Raw genomic sequence first — 18,119 nt, 5'->3', positions numbered from 1 at the left:
CGTGAGCCACGGTGTCTGGTCTTGGAATAGAGAGATTTTTTAAAATGCTCCTAATCCTGAAGCCACTGCTTTCCCTGCATTTACTCTTTTCCTTCTAAAGACTTTTTCAACACAAAACTCAGACATCATTCCACACCGTCAGTCGGGACTGGTCACTCCCTGCTCTTACCCTGCAATGGCTTCCTGCCACACCAGAATGAAACCCACATCATCGCTGTGACCCCCAGGACCCTGCAGGGGAGGCCCAGCTTCCTCTGTGCCTCACTGCCTACCTCTCTCACCCTTTCTCTCTGGGCTCCAGCCACACCTGGCCTCCTGTGTGCCTGCCCTCGAGAGCACTCCAGCAGCTCCAGGTCCTCCGTTCTTGCTGTTCCCTCTGCCTAGGATGCTCTTCCCGCCGTCGTCCACATGACTCCCTCCCTCCCTTCACTCAGGGCTCTGTTCAGATGTCACCATCCTGACTCTCCCCACCTCTCTTCACTTTCTAGCTTATTAGTTTACTTTTGAAATTGTCTTTATTATAAGAATATAAGCACCAGCTGAGTAGAGATTTTCCTTTGTCATTCATCTCTGCATTTCTGCTGCCTGGTGTCTGGTCCTGGCACATAGTAGGCATTCAGTATACATATGTTAAAGGAGTGAATGAATTATTAATGTTCGATGCATTGACTTTCCACTCTTTTTACTCTTCAAGTTATTATTCTTTTTTCCTTACTTGGGTCAATGAATATCTTCAAGCTATTTTTATGTATATGGAATTTTGAACCCTGTTCTTTTCATTTAATATAGTTCTTATAAATATTTTTCCTTGTAGCCGAAAACTTTAGGAAACCCAGTAAAACTCATGATAAAGTGACATGTGATAGGGCAAATTCATATAAAACATGGTTGGCCATTGGCAATTGCTCCTGTCTCCTGTCAAGCCCCTTCATGAATGGGGCAGTGAGTGTTCTTTTCTATGGAGGTTTTGGGGAATGGATGGATTTAGGAAGTGACTGACTCATAATCATTTTCTCAGTTCCTTGTGTGATGTGTACTTTGTGATAAAGTGGGCTGTTTCTTACATTTTTAGTCAATGAGAACATTTTCCCCACACATTAAATGGAAAAAGCACCAAAAATATCATTTTTAATTAGCTGCATAATAACACAACTCTATATTTTTAAGTGAAGTTTTTGGACCACACTTGTTACATTATGTGAGGTTTTACTGTATCATGTTTAATGGCTACATAAAATTTCTGCTGAGTGCTTTATTATGGTTTACTTAATCATTCTTCTATTACTTGATATACAGTTTATCTCCGATTCTTTTCTATTATAAATGATCCTGAGCTATTACATAAAAGAAGATTTTTAAAAATAAGAATACCCAGAGTGGAAGATGTCCAGGGAAACAGGTGCTTTCCCACTCTGCTGGTGGTATAAATTGATATACTCTCTTTTGGAGAGGAGTTTAGACAGCAGGTAGCAAAATGCTTGCAATTTTTCATATCCTTTGACTCAGTAGTCCGATGTCTAGGAATTTGTCCTAGGCTCTAAATATGGACGAACATGAAGATAGGTCTATAAGGACACTCATTACATGATTGTTTTGAGTTTTTTTGCTTTTCTAAACTTTCTTAATTCCAACTATGAAAGACAGATTAAATAAAGTATATACAATGATAAAATGAAATACTATACAGTCCTTAAAATTATTGTTTTGGAAGGGGATTTTTTTCCATCTGATTCTAGCAAATCAGCTTGTATCAGACTGATTTTCACTCTGAATAAAATATAAAAACTATTTGTTTAACAGCATCAAAGAACTAACAAGACAGCCAGGACTTGAGGAACCAACATACTGGAGAGAAGGGAAATGTACTAAGATGACTATCATACTGTGCCACTTCTTTCTGTTAGGCATTAGACAATTTGCAAGTGATACAGGTCCTAGAGTCAGAGAGCTCAACAGACCTTTCAGCAGTTTAGCTGTGCTGGGGAGACAAAAATTAGAGTTTAGGATACCAAGACAGGCGAATCTTGAGGGGCCAAGATCCCAGGGAGACAGAAAGTGCCAAAAAGTGAGGCTAACGTTCAGTGTTGCTTTTCCTTCCAAGATACTTGCTGATTCATGAGTGGCATCGGCTACGGGGTGGAAAACCAACAGTGTGGCAATAAAGAGGTTGAGAAGTTAGGCAGAGCTTTTAGCAGCTTCAAGTTCTAGAAACACAAACACTGAAGGTCAGGGAACCTGGCATCCCAAGCTTCCAGCTGGGGCCCCTGGAGGGCAGCATCCTGGGAGAAAGGATGAACCAGAAATAGAGCAACTTTTACAAAGACGGGAGCCCAGCTTTAAAATAGCTAAATTCCAGACTGGATTAAGATGATCTTTCCTTCTTTTAACTGTCTTTAAGAAGCAAAATGACATTCTCCATGGAGGAAGATACCATCACCTGGAGCCTTTACAAATTTCATATGCAATATTGGGCATTCTGCCAGAAATTAACAGGGATACCTGGAAATAGAACCAAGAGGGGGAAAAAACATGATAAAAACAGACTCACAGGTAATCTAGATGTGGAGTTATCAGAAACAGGATTTAAAATAACTGTGATTAATATGTTTAAGAAAAAAGATTACCACATAGAAAATTTCAACAGAGATCTGAAAACAATAAAAATTAATCAAACAAAAATTTTATTTTACTTTTTTAAAATTTTAATTTAATTTTTTTGAGACAGTCTTGCTCTGTTGCCCAGGGTAGAATGCAAGGGCATCATCATAGCTCACTGCAACCTCAAACTCCTGGGCTTATGCGATCCTCCTACCTCAGCCTTCTGAGTAGCTGGCTCAGGTGTGTGCTGCCTCACCTGGCTAATTTTTCCTATTTTTGGTAGAGATGGGATCTCACTTTTCTTCAGGCTGATCTTGAACTCCTGACCTCAAGTGATCCTCCCAGCTCAGCCTCATCAAGTGCTAGGATTACAGGTGTGAGCCACTCTATTCAGCCTACAAATAGAAATTTTAAAACTCAAAAATACAATAACTAAGTTTAAGAACTCAAAAGCTAGATTTAGATGTTAGATGCAGTTAAAGAGAAGATTGGTGAACTGGAAAAATAGGTCCAGGGAAACAGGTGCTTTCCCACGCTGCTGGTGGTATAAATTGATATACTCTCTTTTGGAGAGGAGTTTAGATAGCAGGTAGCAAAATGCTTGCAATTTTGTAGATGAAATCCAGATTGACAAATGGAAGTTAAGAAAGGATGGAAAATTTAAAAAAAATAGCAAAAGAGATATATAGGATGTTGTTAAAAGGCCTGACAAACATTATTGCCCCAGATAGATAAGGGAATGATAATGGGCAAAGTAACGTCTGATGTGATAATGGCTAGCAGTTTTCTAAAACTGACAGAAGACATCATGCCAAAGAAGCCCTATGAACCTCAAGCAGAATAAATATAAAGAAAATCACACTTAAGTACATCATAGTCATGTCAAACTAGAGAGAAAAATCTAAAAAGTAGTTAGGGTTGAGGGGGAAGATACAGCACCTTCAAAAGACTTTGTGGATAACTTTCCAGTAGAAATTATGAAATCTATAAGGCAGTGTCATAAATCTGTAATATACTAAAAGAAGATAATTGTCAACCTAGAATTCTATACCCAGCAAAAATATTGTTCAGAAAGAAAGATGAAACAATATTTTCAGACAAACAAGAGAATTTCTTGCCGGTAGACTCACAATTTAAAAATAAATCTTAATGCAGAACAAAAATGATCCCATATGGAAGCAGGAGGAAGGGAAAGTATTTTTTTAAATAGTGACTATACAAAACATTAATACTATCTGGTAAGGTTTAAAATATATATTAAATTTGTAGAATTGAAACACACCAAACAATAACCCAGAGTTGTGTGTGTGTGTGAGGGCATGAGTAAAGTTAAGAGACTTGAGGTTCTTGCCCTGTCAAGAAAGTAGTAAAAGTACAGTCTTGTGCTGCATAAAAATGTTCTAGACCACAACAGACTGCATATGCAGTGGTGGTCCCATGACATTATAATGCCATATTTTTACTGTACCTTTGCTATATTTAGATATGTTTAGATACACAAATACTTATCATTGTGTTCCAACTGCCTACAGTATTCAGTATAGTAACATGCCGTACAGATTTGTAGCCTAGGAGCAATAGGCCACACCATATAGCCCACGCGTGTAGTAGGCCCTACTATATAGGTTTGTGAAAGTGCACTCTATGATATTTGCACAACAACAAAATCACCTAACGAGGCATTTCTCAGAATGTGTCCTTGTTAAGTGATGCATAACTGTAGTAATCTATGCTAGATTGCAATAAGTCAAAGGATAATCACTTATATAGAAGAATGTATATCTAACACACTAATAGAAAAGTAAAATGGATTATTAGAAAAATACTGGATTAATTTGAAAGAAGATAAGAAAGGAGAGAAAAAGAACCTACAAGAGGTGGGACAAATAAAAAGCAAATACTAAGTTTGTAGATCTAAACACAAATATATAATTAATTAAATATAAATAATATAAATTTTAGGACTAAATATTCAAATTAAAGACAAAGATTGTCAGTGTGGACAAAAACTGTTTTGTAGAAGAATATTGTATTAATAAGGATGTCTTGGCTTCTAACAGAAAACCCATCTGGGATAGGCTTAAAACACTGTGGGAGCTCTACTGTTCACCCGAGAGGTTCTTGGTGCCACCAGTGCTGTGAGTTAGTTTCTCTTCTGTTCCTCTGGTTGAGATGCCTCAGTTTATTGACAATGTCCTCCAACGACTTCCCTTGGAATAATAAGATGGCTTTTTCTAGCTTGCAGGGCCACATGCTTCCTCAGTCACATGTAGAGGAGTAGAGGCTGCTCTTTTCTTCCGTCGTCAAACAGAAATACTCACCTGGGGAGGTGAGATCATGCTAATGGACTCAGGCCTTTCACAGTCTACTTTGGAATGGGATTAATAACACCAATGTTAGCAGACACTTATTATGTAGTGCCTACTGTGTGCCAGGTACTGTTCTAGGTACTTGGTGTATGGTACATTAGCCTATTTCAACTTCATAAACTGGCACAGAGAGGCTAAGTCACTTGGCTTAGACAAAGTCATGCAGCAGGCAAAGCCAGGATTTAAACCTAGTCATTCTGGCCTCAGAATCTACACTCTTATTTGCTGTGCTTTCCTGTCTCTCCTTCTCAAGCTCCAAAGGTAGATATAAGAAATAAAGGACCCTATTAGGGAGGGAAAAAGATGGGATGGATACTGCATGTTATGGACTGAATGTTTATGTACCCCCCCAAAATTCATATGTCGAAGCCCTGACACCCAGTATGGCTGTGTTTGTAGATGTGACCTCTACGGAAATAATTAAGGTTATATGAGGTCATAAGGGTGGGGCCATGATCCGATAGGACTGATGGCCTTCTAAGAAGCAACACCAGAGAGCTCACTCACATGCACTATGGAAAGGCCATGTGAGGACATGGTAAGAAGGCAGCTGTCCGCAAGCCAGGAAGAGAAATCTCACCAGAAACCAGATTGATGGACACTTTGATCGTGGACTTCTAGGTTCTAGAACTGGGAGAAAATAAGTTTCAGTTGTTTAAGCCACCCAGGCTGTGGTATTTTGTTATAGCAGCTGGAGCTGACTAATACCCGGGGAAGCCCTATATGTCCCTTAATGATGGGGCACAGTGTCTGGCCTTGCACCTGACTCTCCCATTTACTTGCTGTGTTTCTGTGGGCTAGTACTTTACTCTTCCTATGGAAAACAGGGTTTGCAATACTGGCAAGGGAAGAGCCTAGTACTGTGCCTGGCATGTAATGGGCACGCCTTCAACTTCAGTATTCGTGATATGTTACTAAATAGGAAAAGCAGAGTATAACAAAATGTGTATGTTATCCTCTCTTTTTTTCGTCAAAAACATACAGATACATAGGAAAACACCACAGAGGTTGTTTTGTCCTCACGTCTGCTGTGGCTCTCTCTGGCCCATGGCCTTATAGGTGATACCTATTTTCTAATTGTTGCCTGGGTTCATTTTATAATGTTTTTCTACAATAAATGTGTCTAATTTGGTAGCAGTGAGAGAGTCCGAGGGCAGGGTTGGCCCCTCCGTGTGTTTGCTTACATACATGCCTGCACCTACACGTGTGACCAGCGCAGGCCACTCGCGTCCCGGCGGGGGCCAGGGCAGAGGCGCGGCCTCACTCAGGTTTCTTTGCGGCGCCGGCCAGAGGTGAGCCTGCTCAGGTTTTACTGGCCTGAGTCCCTGTAAATCTAGCTTAGCTTTAAAGGGGAATTTATGGGGTCCTTGCGGTCTGGGATAAGAGATGGCGGGCGGCCATAAGCCCGGCGTGAGGCCTCGAGCATCAGGCCTGCCGCTCTGGAGGCCCTGCCGGGGTTACGGCCCCCCTGGCGGCCGTGAACACCCGAGGAGGCGGCTCCAGGCAAGGAGGGGGCGGCGAGTGGGCCTTGCGTAGCCCGTCTGCAAGGCTGTCCACCGGCCTGCTTCTCCTGTTTCAGAAGCCCCCTCTCCCTGCTGGTCGCCAGCCTTCGGGTGGGTTTCGAGCGGAGGGGAAAGAGGGGGTGAGGAGGCAGCACAGCCAGGCGGGAAGGGGCAGGGAGTGAACGCAGCTCGGGCTCCGCCTCTGCCGTGTGTCCTTGAATGAGCCATTCGCCCTCCCTGGATCTGGGAAGTGGGAAGCACAGTGTCTTCGCTGTGATCTCTATGGTGCCCCTGGCCAGGGCCCAGGCTAGCACGCCCACTGCACAGAGGGGAAAGCTGAGGCTCAGAGAGGGGGGTGCAGCCCTGCTGTGCCCTGACCGACCCTGCAGAGCTGGTGCTCAGACTCCCCGGGAAGACCTCCTTGGCTTGAGGCCACCCTTCCATGGCTGCTTGGCATTCCCTGCCCAGGAGGCTGTCACCGTGCCTCCCTGCCTGTCAAGACAGCAACAGAGGGACGTTTATCAAAGTGTCACCCGCGGCAGGCATGGTCCCACTCCACGTATTATTACCTCATTGAATCCTCACAGCCACTGCCTGGAGTTGGGATTCTTATCCCCATTTCAGAGATGTTGAAACGGAGCCTCAGAAGGTGAAGTCACTGTCTAGGGTCAAACAGCCAGAAAGGTAATGGTGCAGGAGGCCTTCGACCTAGGTGTGTGTGTGACAAGGCGTTTCTCAGTTCTTAAGTCACAGTGTCTCGCTCATACTGTGCATTAAAGTGAACTGGGGACAATCCTTCCAGGCACCCGCCCTCTCAGCATTTCCGAGCACCTGCTGTGGGCGTAACTGTGCTAGGGACGGTGGGGAATCTCCCCCGTGGGGCTCAGGTATCTGGAGAACCCACTCGCTGTGTGACTAGGACAAGCCCTTCCTCAGTCTGGGCCCCTGTTTTCTCTTCAGTACATGAAGTTGTGGGACAAGGTCATGCCTAGGGACACACTAACGTTCAGCAGCTCTGGGGCTCCAAGATCCTTGCCCTGAGGGGTTTCTCAGACTCACAGGGGAGGCAGGATGCTATTTGCACTTAGAGGCACCAGTGTGGCAGTACAGAGTACCGTAATCCAACTCTGATGTCGTGAAGATTGAGAGATGAAACTTGTAAGGCATTTGGCATGTGCCGGGTGTACCGCAGATGGCAGCTCTTTGCAGGGACTGCTGTGAGCAGTAGGTGCAGCTCAGGGAGGGCGGGAGACCAGGAGGGAAGGTGGGAGGTGAGGGAATGTTCCAGGAGGAGATGTAGACGAGCTTCTGAGGGGCTCTGAGGCCCCAGGGGCTTTAGAAGAATCAGGCCGCCTGACTGGATGGCGAGGGAGTGCAGCAAAGCTTCGTGGGGGTGTGAGGGTAACACCAGGTGGACTGGCGAGCCTAGCTTGTGGGAACCCCCAGAGCCAGGCCAAAGGCACTTCCGTTTATTAGATGGCCACCAGGGGCCAGCCCTGCGTTCAGTATTTGACAGTGATTTTCATACCATCAATTACACCCTGTGAAATTCTCCCCATTTTACGGACATAGGAAGTAGGATCGTTTCAGATATTGAATCCCTGTCTCTCTAACTGCTGTGTGAGATCGGGAGTTGGCAGATTAACCGCCCAGGAGCCAGCGATCTTTTTTTCTAAATAAAGTTTTATTGGATCACAGCCCCATTCATTAGTTTACATTTTGTTTATGGTACAACGGCATAGTTGAGTAGTTGCGGCAGAGATGGTATGGACCACAAAGCCTAAGTTATTTACTGTTTTGCTCTTTGCAGAAAAAGATGGCTGAGTCAGGCAACTCTAAGCCCTACATTTGCTGTGTGAGCTTGGGCAAGTCACTTGCCCCCTCAGAAACTGCCCAGCCAACTCCTGAGGGTTGTAATGATACTCATAGGTGATGGCTGTGAAACTTTTTTGTAAACTGTAAAGTGCGGTGCCCTATCACCAGCCTGGTACCTGGTGGGCACTAGACAATGCTTGGTGGTGAACAAGAAGGCAGTCATCATGTGGGCCTTCCTGGCCCCAGCTGCTGGCTGCTCCTGGGCTGCAAGGAGGTGGCATCTGGGCCTCAGATGCTGAATGCATCATTGTCCACTCTCAGGCAGACTTGGCAGGTTTCAGCATAAATTAAAATTCTTGTGGGGATCACTTTATATGTGGTGCCACTTTATTGCCAAGTCATTATGGTAATTTGCAAAGTCCTCTGGTGTGTAACTAGAGCTATTTGCTTTAGATTTGCTGGCTATGACCTGGTTCAAGCTACTCAGTCCTGACATTTGGTGAACCCCAAGTCTTGGGGGTTTTTCTGAGTCTGGCCTCAGAGACGTATAGGCCTGACCTTTCTGGGGATAGAATGTGTCCCATACAGGGCCCTGTCTCCCTGCCCCAAGCTCAGGGAAATAATGATCATCACCATTACTTTTCAAGTGCTTTGCTGTGAGCTAGGCACCATGCCAAATGCGTTGAGTTCATAATCTCAGTTGTCACCACGACCTTGCGAGGTAGGTGTTAGCACCATTTTACAGATAAGAAAACTGAGGCTTGGTGAGGAAACCAAACCAGATTCTTACCTAGCTTCAGAGGTGCCAGTCCAGGCTCTGCCTTGGATTTGCTGTGTGACCAGGGCAAGTCCTTTTCCTCTCTGAGCCTCAGTTTCCTACCTATTAATGAAACAGACAGTCAGCCAGTCCCAGCCCTGGCAGTCTAAGATTTCTCACCAACTTGTAAAAATGAACACGGAACCCCATCACTCTCCCAGCCTCCAAAGGAGCTTCCTGTGCGTGGAGAAAGTGAGGCCTGAGGTCTACTCCTGGCTCCTGTGGCACAGAGTGAGATGTGGCTTCTGGGTGCCAGCCCCTTCCCAGGGCACCCCCTTCCTGTCCCAGGGCAGCGGGACCACGTGCTCCTCTCCCTCCCCGGCTTTCCCAGGGAAGGCTCCATCCCCACTCCCTGGAGATGGAGAGAGAACAGTAGTGGCCCTCCCCCATCTGGGTCTCCTGATGCCCTTGGGGACAGAGTGGCAAGACAACTGGCGGGAGGCAGTGCCCACATCTTTCCTGGCAGACTTCAGCCCCTGGCAGGCAGAGGTGACAGTACCTGTGTCTTCCCAGTGGTGCCAGTATCCCTGGGACACACCTCATAGCCTCCGCTTTACCTTCCAGCCTCTGGGAAAGCGGGCGGCCTGGGGCAGAGTGTAGTTTGGGAGACCTTGGTTTGGGCCTCGGCTGTCCAGCAATTGTATACGACCTGGGGTGGCCACTCACCAGCTCTGGTGCTCAGTGTCCCTCTGCAAGGTTGGGAGGTCCCTGTTTCCACCCAGGGCACTGTGAGGTTCGCAGGAGACAAGGACTCGCGTGGGCTTGGAGCACCAGGTAGTGCCAAACTGTGACCTAGGAGGCTCCTTCTTCCTCCCTCCCAAAGCCAGCTTGTTTATTTATCACAGGAAAACTTTTTACTGTATCTAGAAAAGAAGTAGCTAACAGTCCCTAATAGTTTGCTGAGTGATGGCTGTTTCTTCCCACAGAGGTGATGGGTTTGATCTCAGCTCAGTCCCTTGCTCTCCCTGTGATGCTGGCAAACTGCCGGACCTCTCTGAGCCTTCGTATCCTCGTCTGTGGATGGGGCGGGCTTACCCACCTGCCAGAGTTAGCACAAAGATGAAAGCTTGGGAGTCATTGTCATGGTTTTACTCCTAACTTCCCCAGAGGTCTGTAGCATGATCTCCACTGGAGTCCAAGGTGGGAATGCGTATTTGGAGGTCTGCAGTTATTCAGCCATTGATCAAGAGGCAGCCAGACGTGGGCTTTGAAGTCTGGGAGATCCGGGCTTGAATTGCGGCCCAGCCCCTTACATACCCTGAACCCGAACCTGGTCAAAGGCACCCATCTCCACAAACCTTGCACTGAGCCTGCCTTACAGGCATGGCCCTTGGAAGGCGTGGTGGGCTCCCAGCGCAGTTCCCAGGGCCCACCTTCCTCCCCTGCACACAGCCTCCCAAGGGAATGAGGGGAGAAGGATCCCAGAGGCCCCCAAAGGGCCTAGGGGGTCCTTGAAGGGAACTCAGCACCGCACTCTCCACCCAGGCCTCTGGGAGAAAGATCCTGGCGCAACAGCCCCGTGTGATGATTAAGTTCTCTCTGCTCCAAATGCTATTAATGGTCATAAAATTATCCACAGTTTTCTGAGGCCCAGTCCCAGGGCTTGCCTCAGTGGGACAATAAAATCGCATGCAGAAACGATTTGGAAAAGGCAAAGACGGCCAAGCAGAGACGGAGTTAAACGAGCGGCAGCCTGCTCTCATTAACTCAGGCCATTCACATTTGTTACCAGGGATTTCTTTTTAATTAAAAAACAACCAAGTTATTTAAAAATAAGCTTGTGAGGGGCTGGCCGGGCGGCAGCCGAGGCCAGCGGGAACAGGCGCTCCACGCAGCAGGACGGGCCGAGCGGGGGCCGGGAAGGTGGCAGGGGGCAGCACTCAGACAAGTCCTCTGGGCAAGCTCGCCTGCGCCCGGGAACCCGGAGACCCCCACTCGCCCAGGAGCTCTCAAGCGTTGCGTGCTTATCCGAAAACTCAAGTGCTCTGCTTGCAAATACCTGGTGCCCGTCCAGCGCCGTGGGCACTGGCGAGTCAGCACCGAGTGGCTGGCCTTGGCACACGGACAGTCGTGTGCTGGAGGCCCTGCCTCGGGATGGGCTAGAGTTAGGGTTGGGGGAGGTGGATCCTCAGGGCTGGGCTCACCAAAGGCCTTTTCTTACTGCATAAAGATTAGATGTGGGGGTTGGGTCTAACAGACCTGGCTGGGAAATCCACCCCGAGGCTTCCTAGCTGTGTGTTCTTGGGTGAGTAGTTGCACCTTCCTGAGCCTCTGTTTTCTCCTCTGTAAAATGGGGATAATAATACTCGTATCTCCCTCCACTGGCAGTGGGTATGCTCAGATGAGACAGTGGTGTGAACCACCAGCCCAGGGCCTACACCTACTGGTCAGCACATGCTGCTGTTGTTGTTACTGCCCTTGTCCTTATGTTAAGTGGTTGGCCATGTTCTGGGAATCAGCTTTTTTCACATCTTAATGGTTTATCTTGCTCCATGTTGACAGTGCTTGGACAACATGGGGCCTAGTGATGTGGCCTTGCATCTGCAAGGCACGGGGTGCTGCGTGAAGTGCTGTTTAACAGTGAGAAGTTTCTGTCCCTGGTGCAGCCGCCCGGCTCCAGCACTGTGCTAGTCGGACCCTGCCTAGCCTCTGCTGTTGGGACCCCGCAGCGTCACCCAAGATCTGCTGTGACGCTCCCCGTCCTACACAGGGGAAACTGAGGCTCAGCCGACACGCAGGGTTTGTCTGAGTCACAGGTTGTTTGGGGCAGAGTAGGCGCTCCCATCAAGGTCTGTCTGGCCCCCAAGCTCGTGTCCTTTCGTGCTTAGCATCGCTATGCGAGGTGGCAGGGCAGAAGGGCTAAGAAGACAGTTTTCAGATTAGCATTCCTCATGTGTAGATGAGAAAACTGAGGCCCAGCAAGGGGAAGGAGCTGATAACAACCATGCCGAACATTTTTGTCACACTTCATGTAGTTTTTCAACACTTTCACACCTACTGCCTCAGTTAATAAAACCCCTACCTAGCGGGGCAAGGCGGGGCATAAGGCAGGTGGGCTGTCAGGGAGTTGTGGAGGACGCAGGCGTGCATGGCTGTGCTGTGTGTTTCCGTGGCATTATACCGTCTGGTACTGGCAGTGACAGATGCTGATTTGCTTGGTGATTTGGGGAATTAAATGAGGCCTCCCGGTGCCTCCGACACAGCAGGGGTGCAGTTAGCATAGGCTCCGGGCACTCTGTCCCATATACCCCAGTGACTGCCCTCTCCCTACACGCCTCTGCGGGCCACCCCCCATTCACTTTGTCTCCTTTCTCCCTGTCTTTCTCTGCCTAGTGAACGGGAGCTACGGCCACTGCACCCCGGGCTCAGAGAAGAGCCTGCTGGACCTGGACCTTGTTGAGGGTCCCAGCCCCACCTGCTGCCAGGGCCTGTTTCTCCCTGCGGGAACCCCGCCACCCCGGGGTCACCCCCCAGCCTGCGAGAGGCTGCTGCATTTCCCCCACCCTAACAGGTATGTGCCATCCCCCGTCAGCTGCTTCTGTGGACGCTCCTAGCAGGCCAAGGACCAAGGGCCTCGGAGCCTCACCTAGTCTGCGTGGCTGCTGGGACATGATACATGGGACACAGAGGCATGAGTGCCTCGTAGCACGATGATGGATGCCTGGCCTGGACCCTGCACCTCCTGCTTGGCCGGGGCCTTATTGGGGACACAGAGATGTTTTTATTGAGTTGTTTGTCCATTGTACAAGCTGAGGTGGCTTTTCACAGAGAATCCGTCGTTTCAGAAGAGGAAGATTCTAGGCTAGGTTGGGGAAGGAAAACCCAGCTCAGAGTTCATATAGTGTCCAACCCTGAGCTGTGCATGGGCAGAGAGGGAGTCCTCCCAGTGCCATCTCCTGCCCCAGGAAGCCATCGCCCCACTGAGCCCTGCCAGGTGACCATTCAGTGCTTGTGCATTTCTGGTGACAGCCACCTGTGCAAGGGCATTTCATCAGGTTGCACATTGGGCTGGAAGGGTCCCAGTTGTGCTTTTGTCCCAGTCAGTTTTCTGTTGCTTATAACGAAATACCCGAAACTGCGTAATTTATAAGGAAAAGGAATCTATTTCTTATGGTTCTGGATGCTGAGAAGTCCAAGGTTGAGGGGCCATATCTGGTGACAGCCTTCTGGCTGGTGGGGACTCTACAGAGTCCAGAGGTGGCCCAGGGCATCACATGGCAAGGGGGCTGAGTGCACTAGCTCAGGTCTCTTCTTCTTCTTATAAAGCTATCAGTCCCACCCCCATGATAACCTATTAATCCATTAACCTGTGAACACAATAATCCATAAATGAGGGCAGAGCCCTCATGACCCAATCACCTTTTAAAGGCCCCACCTCTCAATACTGCCACATTGAGGATTAAGTTTCAACATGAGTTTTGGAGGGGACATATATTCAAACCATAGCAACCTTGGTGGCCTCTGGTTTGTTGATAGCAAACCCAGTCACAGACAGGCCTCTGTGCACACCACCCAGCCCTAGAACCCTCACCCACCACCTGGGGCTGCTGGCCTGTAGCCTGCTGCCCAGCAGGAGATTCTAAAACCTGGCCCAGCTGCCACTTTGCAGCTCCTCCCTCACCAGCTGTTTGTTGAGTGCCTACCATGTGCCAGGCACTGTGGTTGGCACCAGGGTACCTTGGCAGAAGAAGCAAAGATCTCCCTGATGGAGCTTATGTTCTCCTGGGAGCTCTGCAGTGGGGACACTATGAAATAGCAGGATGCTCACTGTTCCCTTACAGAATCATTTTTCTTTGAGAATTGAGGTTCCCTGTGGCTTTCTTTGATGTGTGCTGGGGTTGGAACCCATGCTGGCTGAGGGCCTCTGGGCTCTGACTTTGTTTCTCCCCGTCCCTTCCCCACCCATTTCCCTCATGGGTACTGAAGCTACAGGGAGCCAGGGAAGGAGGGGCTGGGGCTGGAAGGCCACCGTGGGAAGCAGAGGGATAGGTGATGACCACAGCACCAGCTGCAGAGTGCCCAGGACAGTGGCAGTAGAGCAGCAGTGATCATAGCTCCCTCTGTCTTGCCATCCCCCTCCCAAAGGGCTGTCACAAGGCCCTCTCGCCATCCTGAGAGCTGCCCCCTGAGGCAGAGAGGCTTAGTCCTCATTTCACAGGTGAGGAAACTTAGGCTCAGACAGGGTGAAGTCACCTGGGTGTCCTAGCCAGACGGTGGGCACAGCAGCAGGTCTCCTCTTCTGCCCAGCCAGCCAGTGGGGCTTCTCGGACTCTCAGCCCCACACTTCCCTCTTGGCCTCTCCCCTTTTCAGAGTGCTCTGGTGACAGGCAGGCCCTGGTGTCTCTCTCTGCACCTTGCCTGGTCCCCCCACCCAGAACAGTGGGTGCTTCAGTGCAGGAATCCCGTGTGTCCCTTAAACCCGGCCTCCCATGCAGTGGGCAGAGGGAATGCCCCACATTTGGGAGAGGCTCGCTCTGGTCACCTGTGTACCACCCACGTGGTAAAGACAGTCACGTGGCAAACCCCAGCCCCACCCTGTCCTCACTCTCACGAGGAGAGAGGCCAGAGTGGCAGGGGCCTTGTCGAAGTTCGCACAGCTGGAACATGGCTGCACCTGGCTCAGACCCCATGTTCTTTTTTTTTTTTTTTAATTTTAGCGTATTATGGGGGTACATGTGTTAAGGTTACATATATTGCCCATGCCCCCCTCCCCTCTCGAGTAAGAGCTTCAAGCATGTCCATTCCCTAAATGTTGCACATCTTATTCATTGTGGTTGTATATACCCATCCCCTCCTCCCCCCTCCCACCCTCCTGACACCCTATAGATGTTGCTCCTATATGTCCACTTGGGTGTTGATCCGTTAATACCAATTTGCTGGTGAGTACATGTGGTGCTGGTTTTTCCATTCTTCAGATACTTCACTTAGTAGAATGGGTTCCAGGTGTATCTAGGAATATACAAGAGGTGCTATATCACCATTGTTTCTTAAAGCTGAGTGGTATTCCATGGTATACATACACCACATTTTATTAATCCACTCATGAATTGATGGGCACTTGAGACCCCATGTTCTATGCACTGCCCTGCCTGGCCTGCCCGTGGCTTCTCTCCCAAATTGCTTTTTACTCAATCACAGCGTCTGGGCCTGAAACCCTGGGACCCCCGCCCCAGAAGGGGGGTTATTCTGCAGTTATTCCTGAGACATTCTCTCACCAGGACCATGCTTCAAACCCCCCACTCACTGACGTTAACAGTGGGAAAGACAGGCTGCTTGGGCAAAACTTCATACAGTTAGCATTTCTAGAAGTTAAGAAAGATTACAAGAATTAAGAAAGATTTAAGGGACATGATAGTGGAATTTAAGACACACTGGATCTGGGTGTTCCTACAATGCTAGCCTCAGCCTTCTTCCTCCAGAGCACACCCATCGGGATGGCGTCCTGGGCTGCGGGGCTGGGCTGGGCTAGGGTGGAAGAGGGGCCTTTCCCTCGTCACACTCAGTCACCCAGATCCTGCCTCCTCAGTCTCCTCTTTCTCTCCCCTTTTTCCTCCCTGCCCTTCTTGGCTTTCCAGATAACCAGTCTCTGTTCCCTCTCTCTGCTTCCAGCCCTCACCTCCCTCTGTGCTCTGAGCTTCCTCTCCAGCCCCTGCCCGGGCCTCCCCCGTGAAGTGCCCACCCTCTCATGACCTCTCTGGCCACTGTCTTCCAGGTCACCCAGACCCCAGGCCACATACATGAACGGCAGCCTCCCAACCACACAACACATCAAGCAGGAATCCCTGCCGGACTTCCAGGCCATGGCCGAGGCCCGCACGCCCCTATCTGCCCACTGCCGGGCCCCACCGGCCACCGGCCTGCACATAGACCTGGACCTCCCCGGCCGAGGCCTCGCCAACCCTGCACCTTCCTGCTACCTTCTGGGCAGCGAGCCCAGCTCCGGCCTGGGTCCCCAGCCCGAGGCCCGCCTCCCCGAGGGCAGCCTGAAGCACTGCTGCCTCCTGGGCCTGCCCCCCACCTCCTCAGCCTCCTCCTCGCCCTGCGCCTCCTCCGACGTCACCGCCATCATCCGTTCCTCCCAAACGGCTCTGGTCACCTGTGTAAATGGACTCCGGAGCTCGTCTTTGCCGGGAGACCTGGGGGGCCCTCCCAAGCGGGCCCGCTCTGGCCCTGCACCCACTGACACCCATGAGGGCAGCTTGCAACTTGAAGCCTGCCGGAAGGCGGCCTTCCTGAAGCAGGAGCCTGCAGATGAGTTCTCAGAGCTCTTTGGGCCTCACCAGCAGGGCCTGCCGCCCCCCTACCCCCTGCCTCAGTTGCCAACTGGCCCTGGCCTCGGAGGCCTGGGGCTGGGCCTGGCGGGCGGGGCGGTGGCCGGGCGGCAGGCGTGCCGCTGGGTGGACTGCTGTGCAGCCTACGAGCAGCAGGAGGAGCTGGTGCGGCACATTGAGAAGAGCCACATCGATCAGCGCAAGGGCGAGGACTTCACCTGCTTCTGGGCTGGCTGCGTGCGCCGCTACAAGCCCTTCAATGCCCGCTACAAGCTGCTCATCCACATGAGGGTGCACTCCGGTGAGAAGCCCAACAAGTGCATGGTGAGTTCCCACTGGCCGCCAGGCCTCACTCCAGCCTGGCGGGCAGAGCAGCAGCACCTTGCTGCCCGGGGGGCCACCTGGGGCTCCTCACCTGGGGCTGGCCGAAATCCCTGTGGCTGAGGAGGGAAGGACCAATGCTGTGGATATGGCCACTGCTCAACATGGTCAGTGCCCCGGCACTGGGAACCATGGCAGAGGGGCCCCTCAAACTCTCCAGGTGCCGTGTCCCCACCATGAGGCATTAGCTGTGCCTTAGCATGACACAGGCCTGTGCCATGCATGTGTGCCCTAGGTCAGAGTAGACTTGGCCAGCCTTCTGTTTACGTGCACGTGCTCCATGTCCCACCTGCTGGTGGCCAAGTGAGGTGTGGAGGACATGCTCTCCTCCAGCACTGGGCCCTTCCCAGGCAGGCTCCCTGGGCCTTCTGGAGCTGCCTGGGGCCTTGGCTTCCACCAGGGAGCACTGGGTCAGGCACCCGGCTTGAGAGCTGTGGGCCCTCAGGGCACACTTTGGGGCAAGGCCAAGGGTTGGTAGCTGAGGCCCTGGTCGCACCAGCAGTGTTCTGGTTGGCTTGAGACGGAGGTTTCTGGGAGGGAGCGAGAGGCATGAGCATGCATGCACACGCACATGCATTCACCCTAGGCACCCAGGCCTCTGGCCCTTCTGACTCGTCATTTCTGCATTCTGCTTTTGCTGTGGTAGAACTCTATCAGAGGCTGGGAGCCTGGTCTTACTCCCTGATATCCTCAGCCTGATCTCTCTGCCTGCCCCTGAGGCCCAGCTGGCCTACCAGGAGAGGCGCCTGCCTGGGAGTGGCAGGATGGGCTTTGGTGTGTTTGTGTGATGAGAACCATGGGCCTCCAGGGCCACTGCTCTGTCTGCCCAGCTGTCAGGGAAGCAGCACGTCTGGTCTGCAGGGGCTGGTGTCATAGCCAAGGTCAAGTTCTTTTACACTTGCACATTGACCCTGTTGCTGGGCCCTTCCTCATGGAGCATTCAGTCTGGGAAGCCCTAGTGTCCTTGCTCAGGAACCTTGGCAGCCAGTAGTGTAAATTCTGCCCTCCTGGGTCAAGATGCTAACCCTTGGCACCCTGCCTGCCCGTGTGGCTATGAGCTGCACGTCTGATGGGATCAGTTCCTGCAGCTTCCTGGAGGCTGGGTCTTGAAGGAGGAGTTCACTTTGTACACGAGTGAGCAGCAGTGAATGGCCTGTGCCGAGGTGGGGCAGGAGGACAGAACCTGTGGCTGACATCCTGGTGTGTGCGGGGCGGTGGGGAGAGGCTCACTGAGCTACCTGAGAATTTGACTTTATCCTGTGCCTTTGGCTGAATGGACCCTGGAGGGAGTGCTGGTGGCTGGGCCAGCCCTGGGCATGCCCTGGTTCATTTGGGGTCTTGTACATGCCCCTCCTGGAAGGAGATG

The 18,119-nt window shown here is 50.6% G+C and overlaps 1 protein-coding gene across 1 annotated transcript in view; it reads left to right on the top strand.

Annotated features, from left to right (window-relative positions):
* Positions 1–18,119, top strand: part of GLIS1 (GLIS family zinc finger 1) — a 217,366-nt gene that overhangs the window by 118,151 nt on the left and 81,096 nt on the right. The window contains exons 3-4 of the mRNA XM_075998572.1: positions 12,435–12,612; positions 15,814–16,696. Of these exons, the coding sequence (XP_075854687.1) occupies positions 12,435–12,612; positions 15,814–16,696 (1,061 nt within the window). The remainder of the gene's footprint in view (positions 1–12,434; positions 12,613–15,813; positions 16,697–18,119) is intronic.

The sequence above is a fragment of the Microcebus murinus genome, chromosome 2, assembly GCF_040939455.1.
Source record: "Microcebus murinus isolate Inina chromosome 2, M.murinus_Inina_mat1.0, whole genome shotgun sequence".
Classification (NCBI taxonomy): Eukaryota; Metazoa; Chordata; class Mammalia; order Primates; family Cheirogaleidae; genus Microcebus; species Microcebus murinus.
The sequence above is the reverse complement of the archived record's forward strand: the minus strand, read 5'-3'. Positions and strand labels throughout refer to the sequence as shown.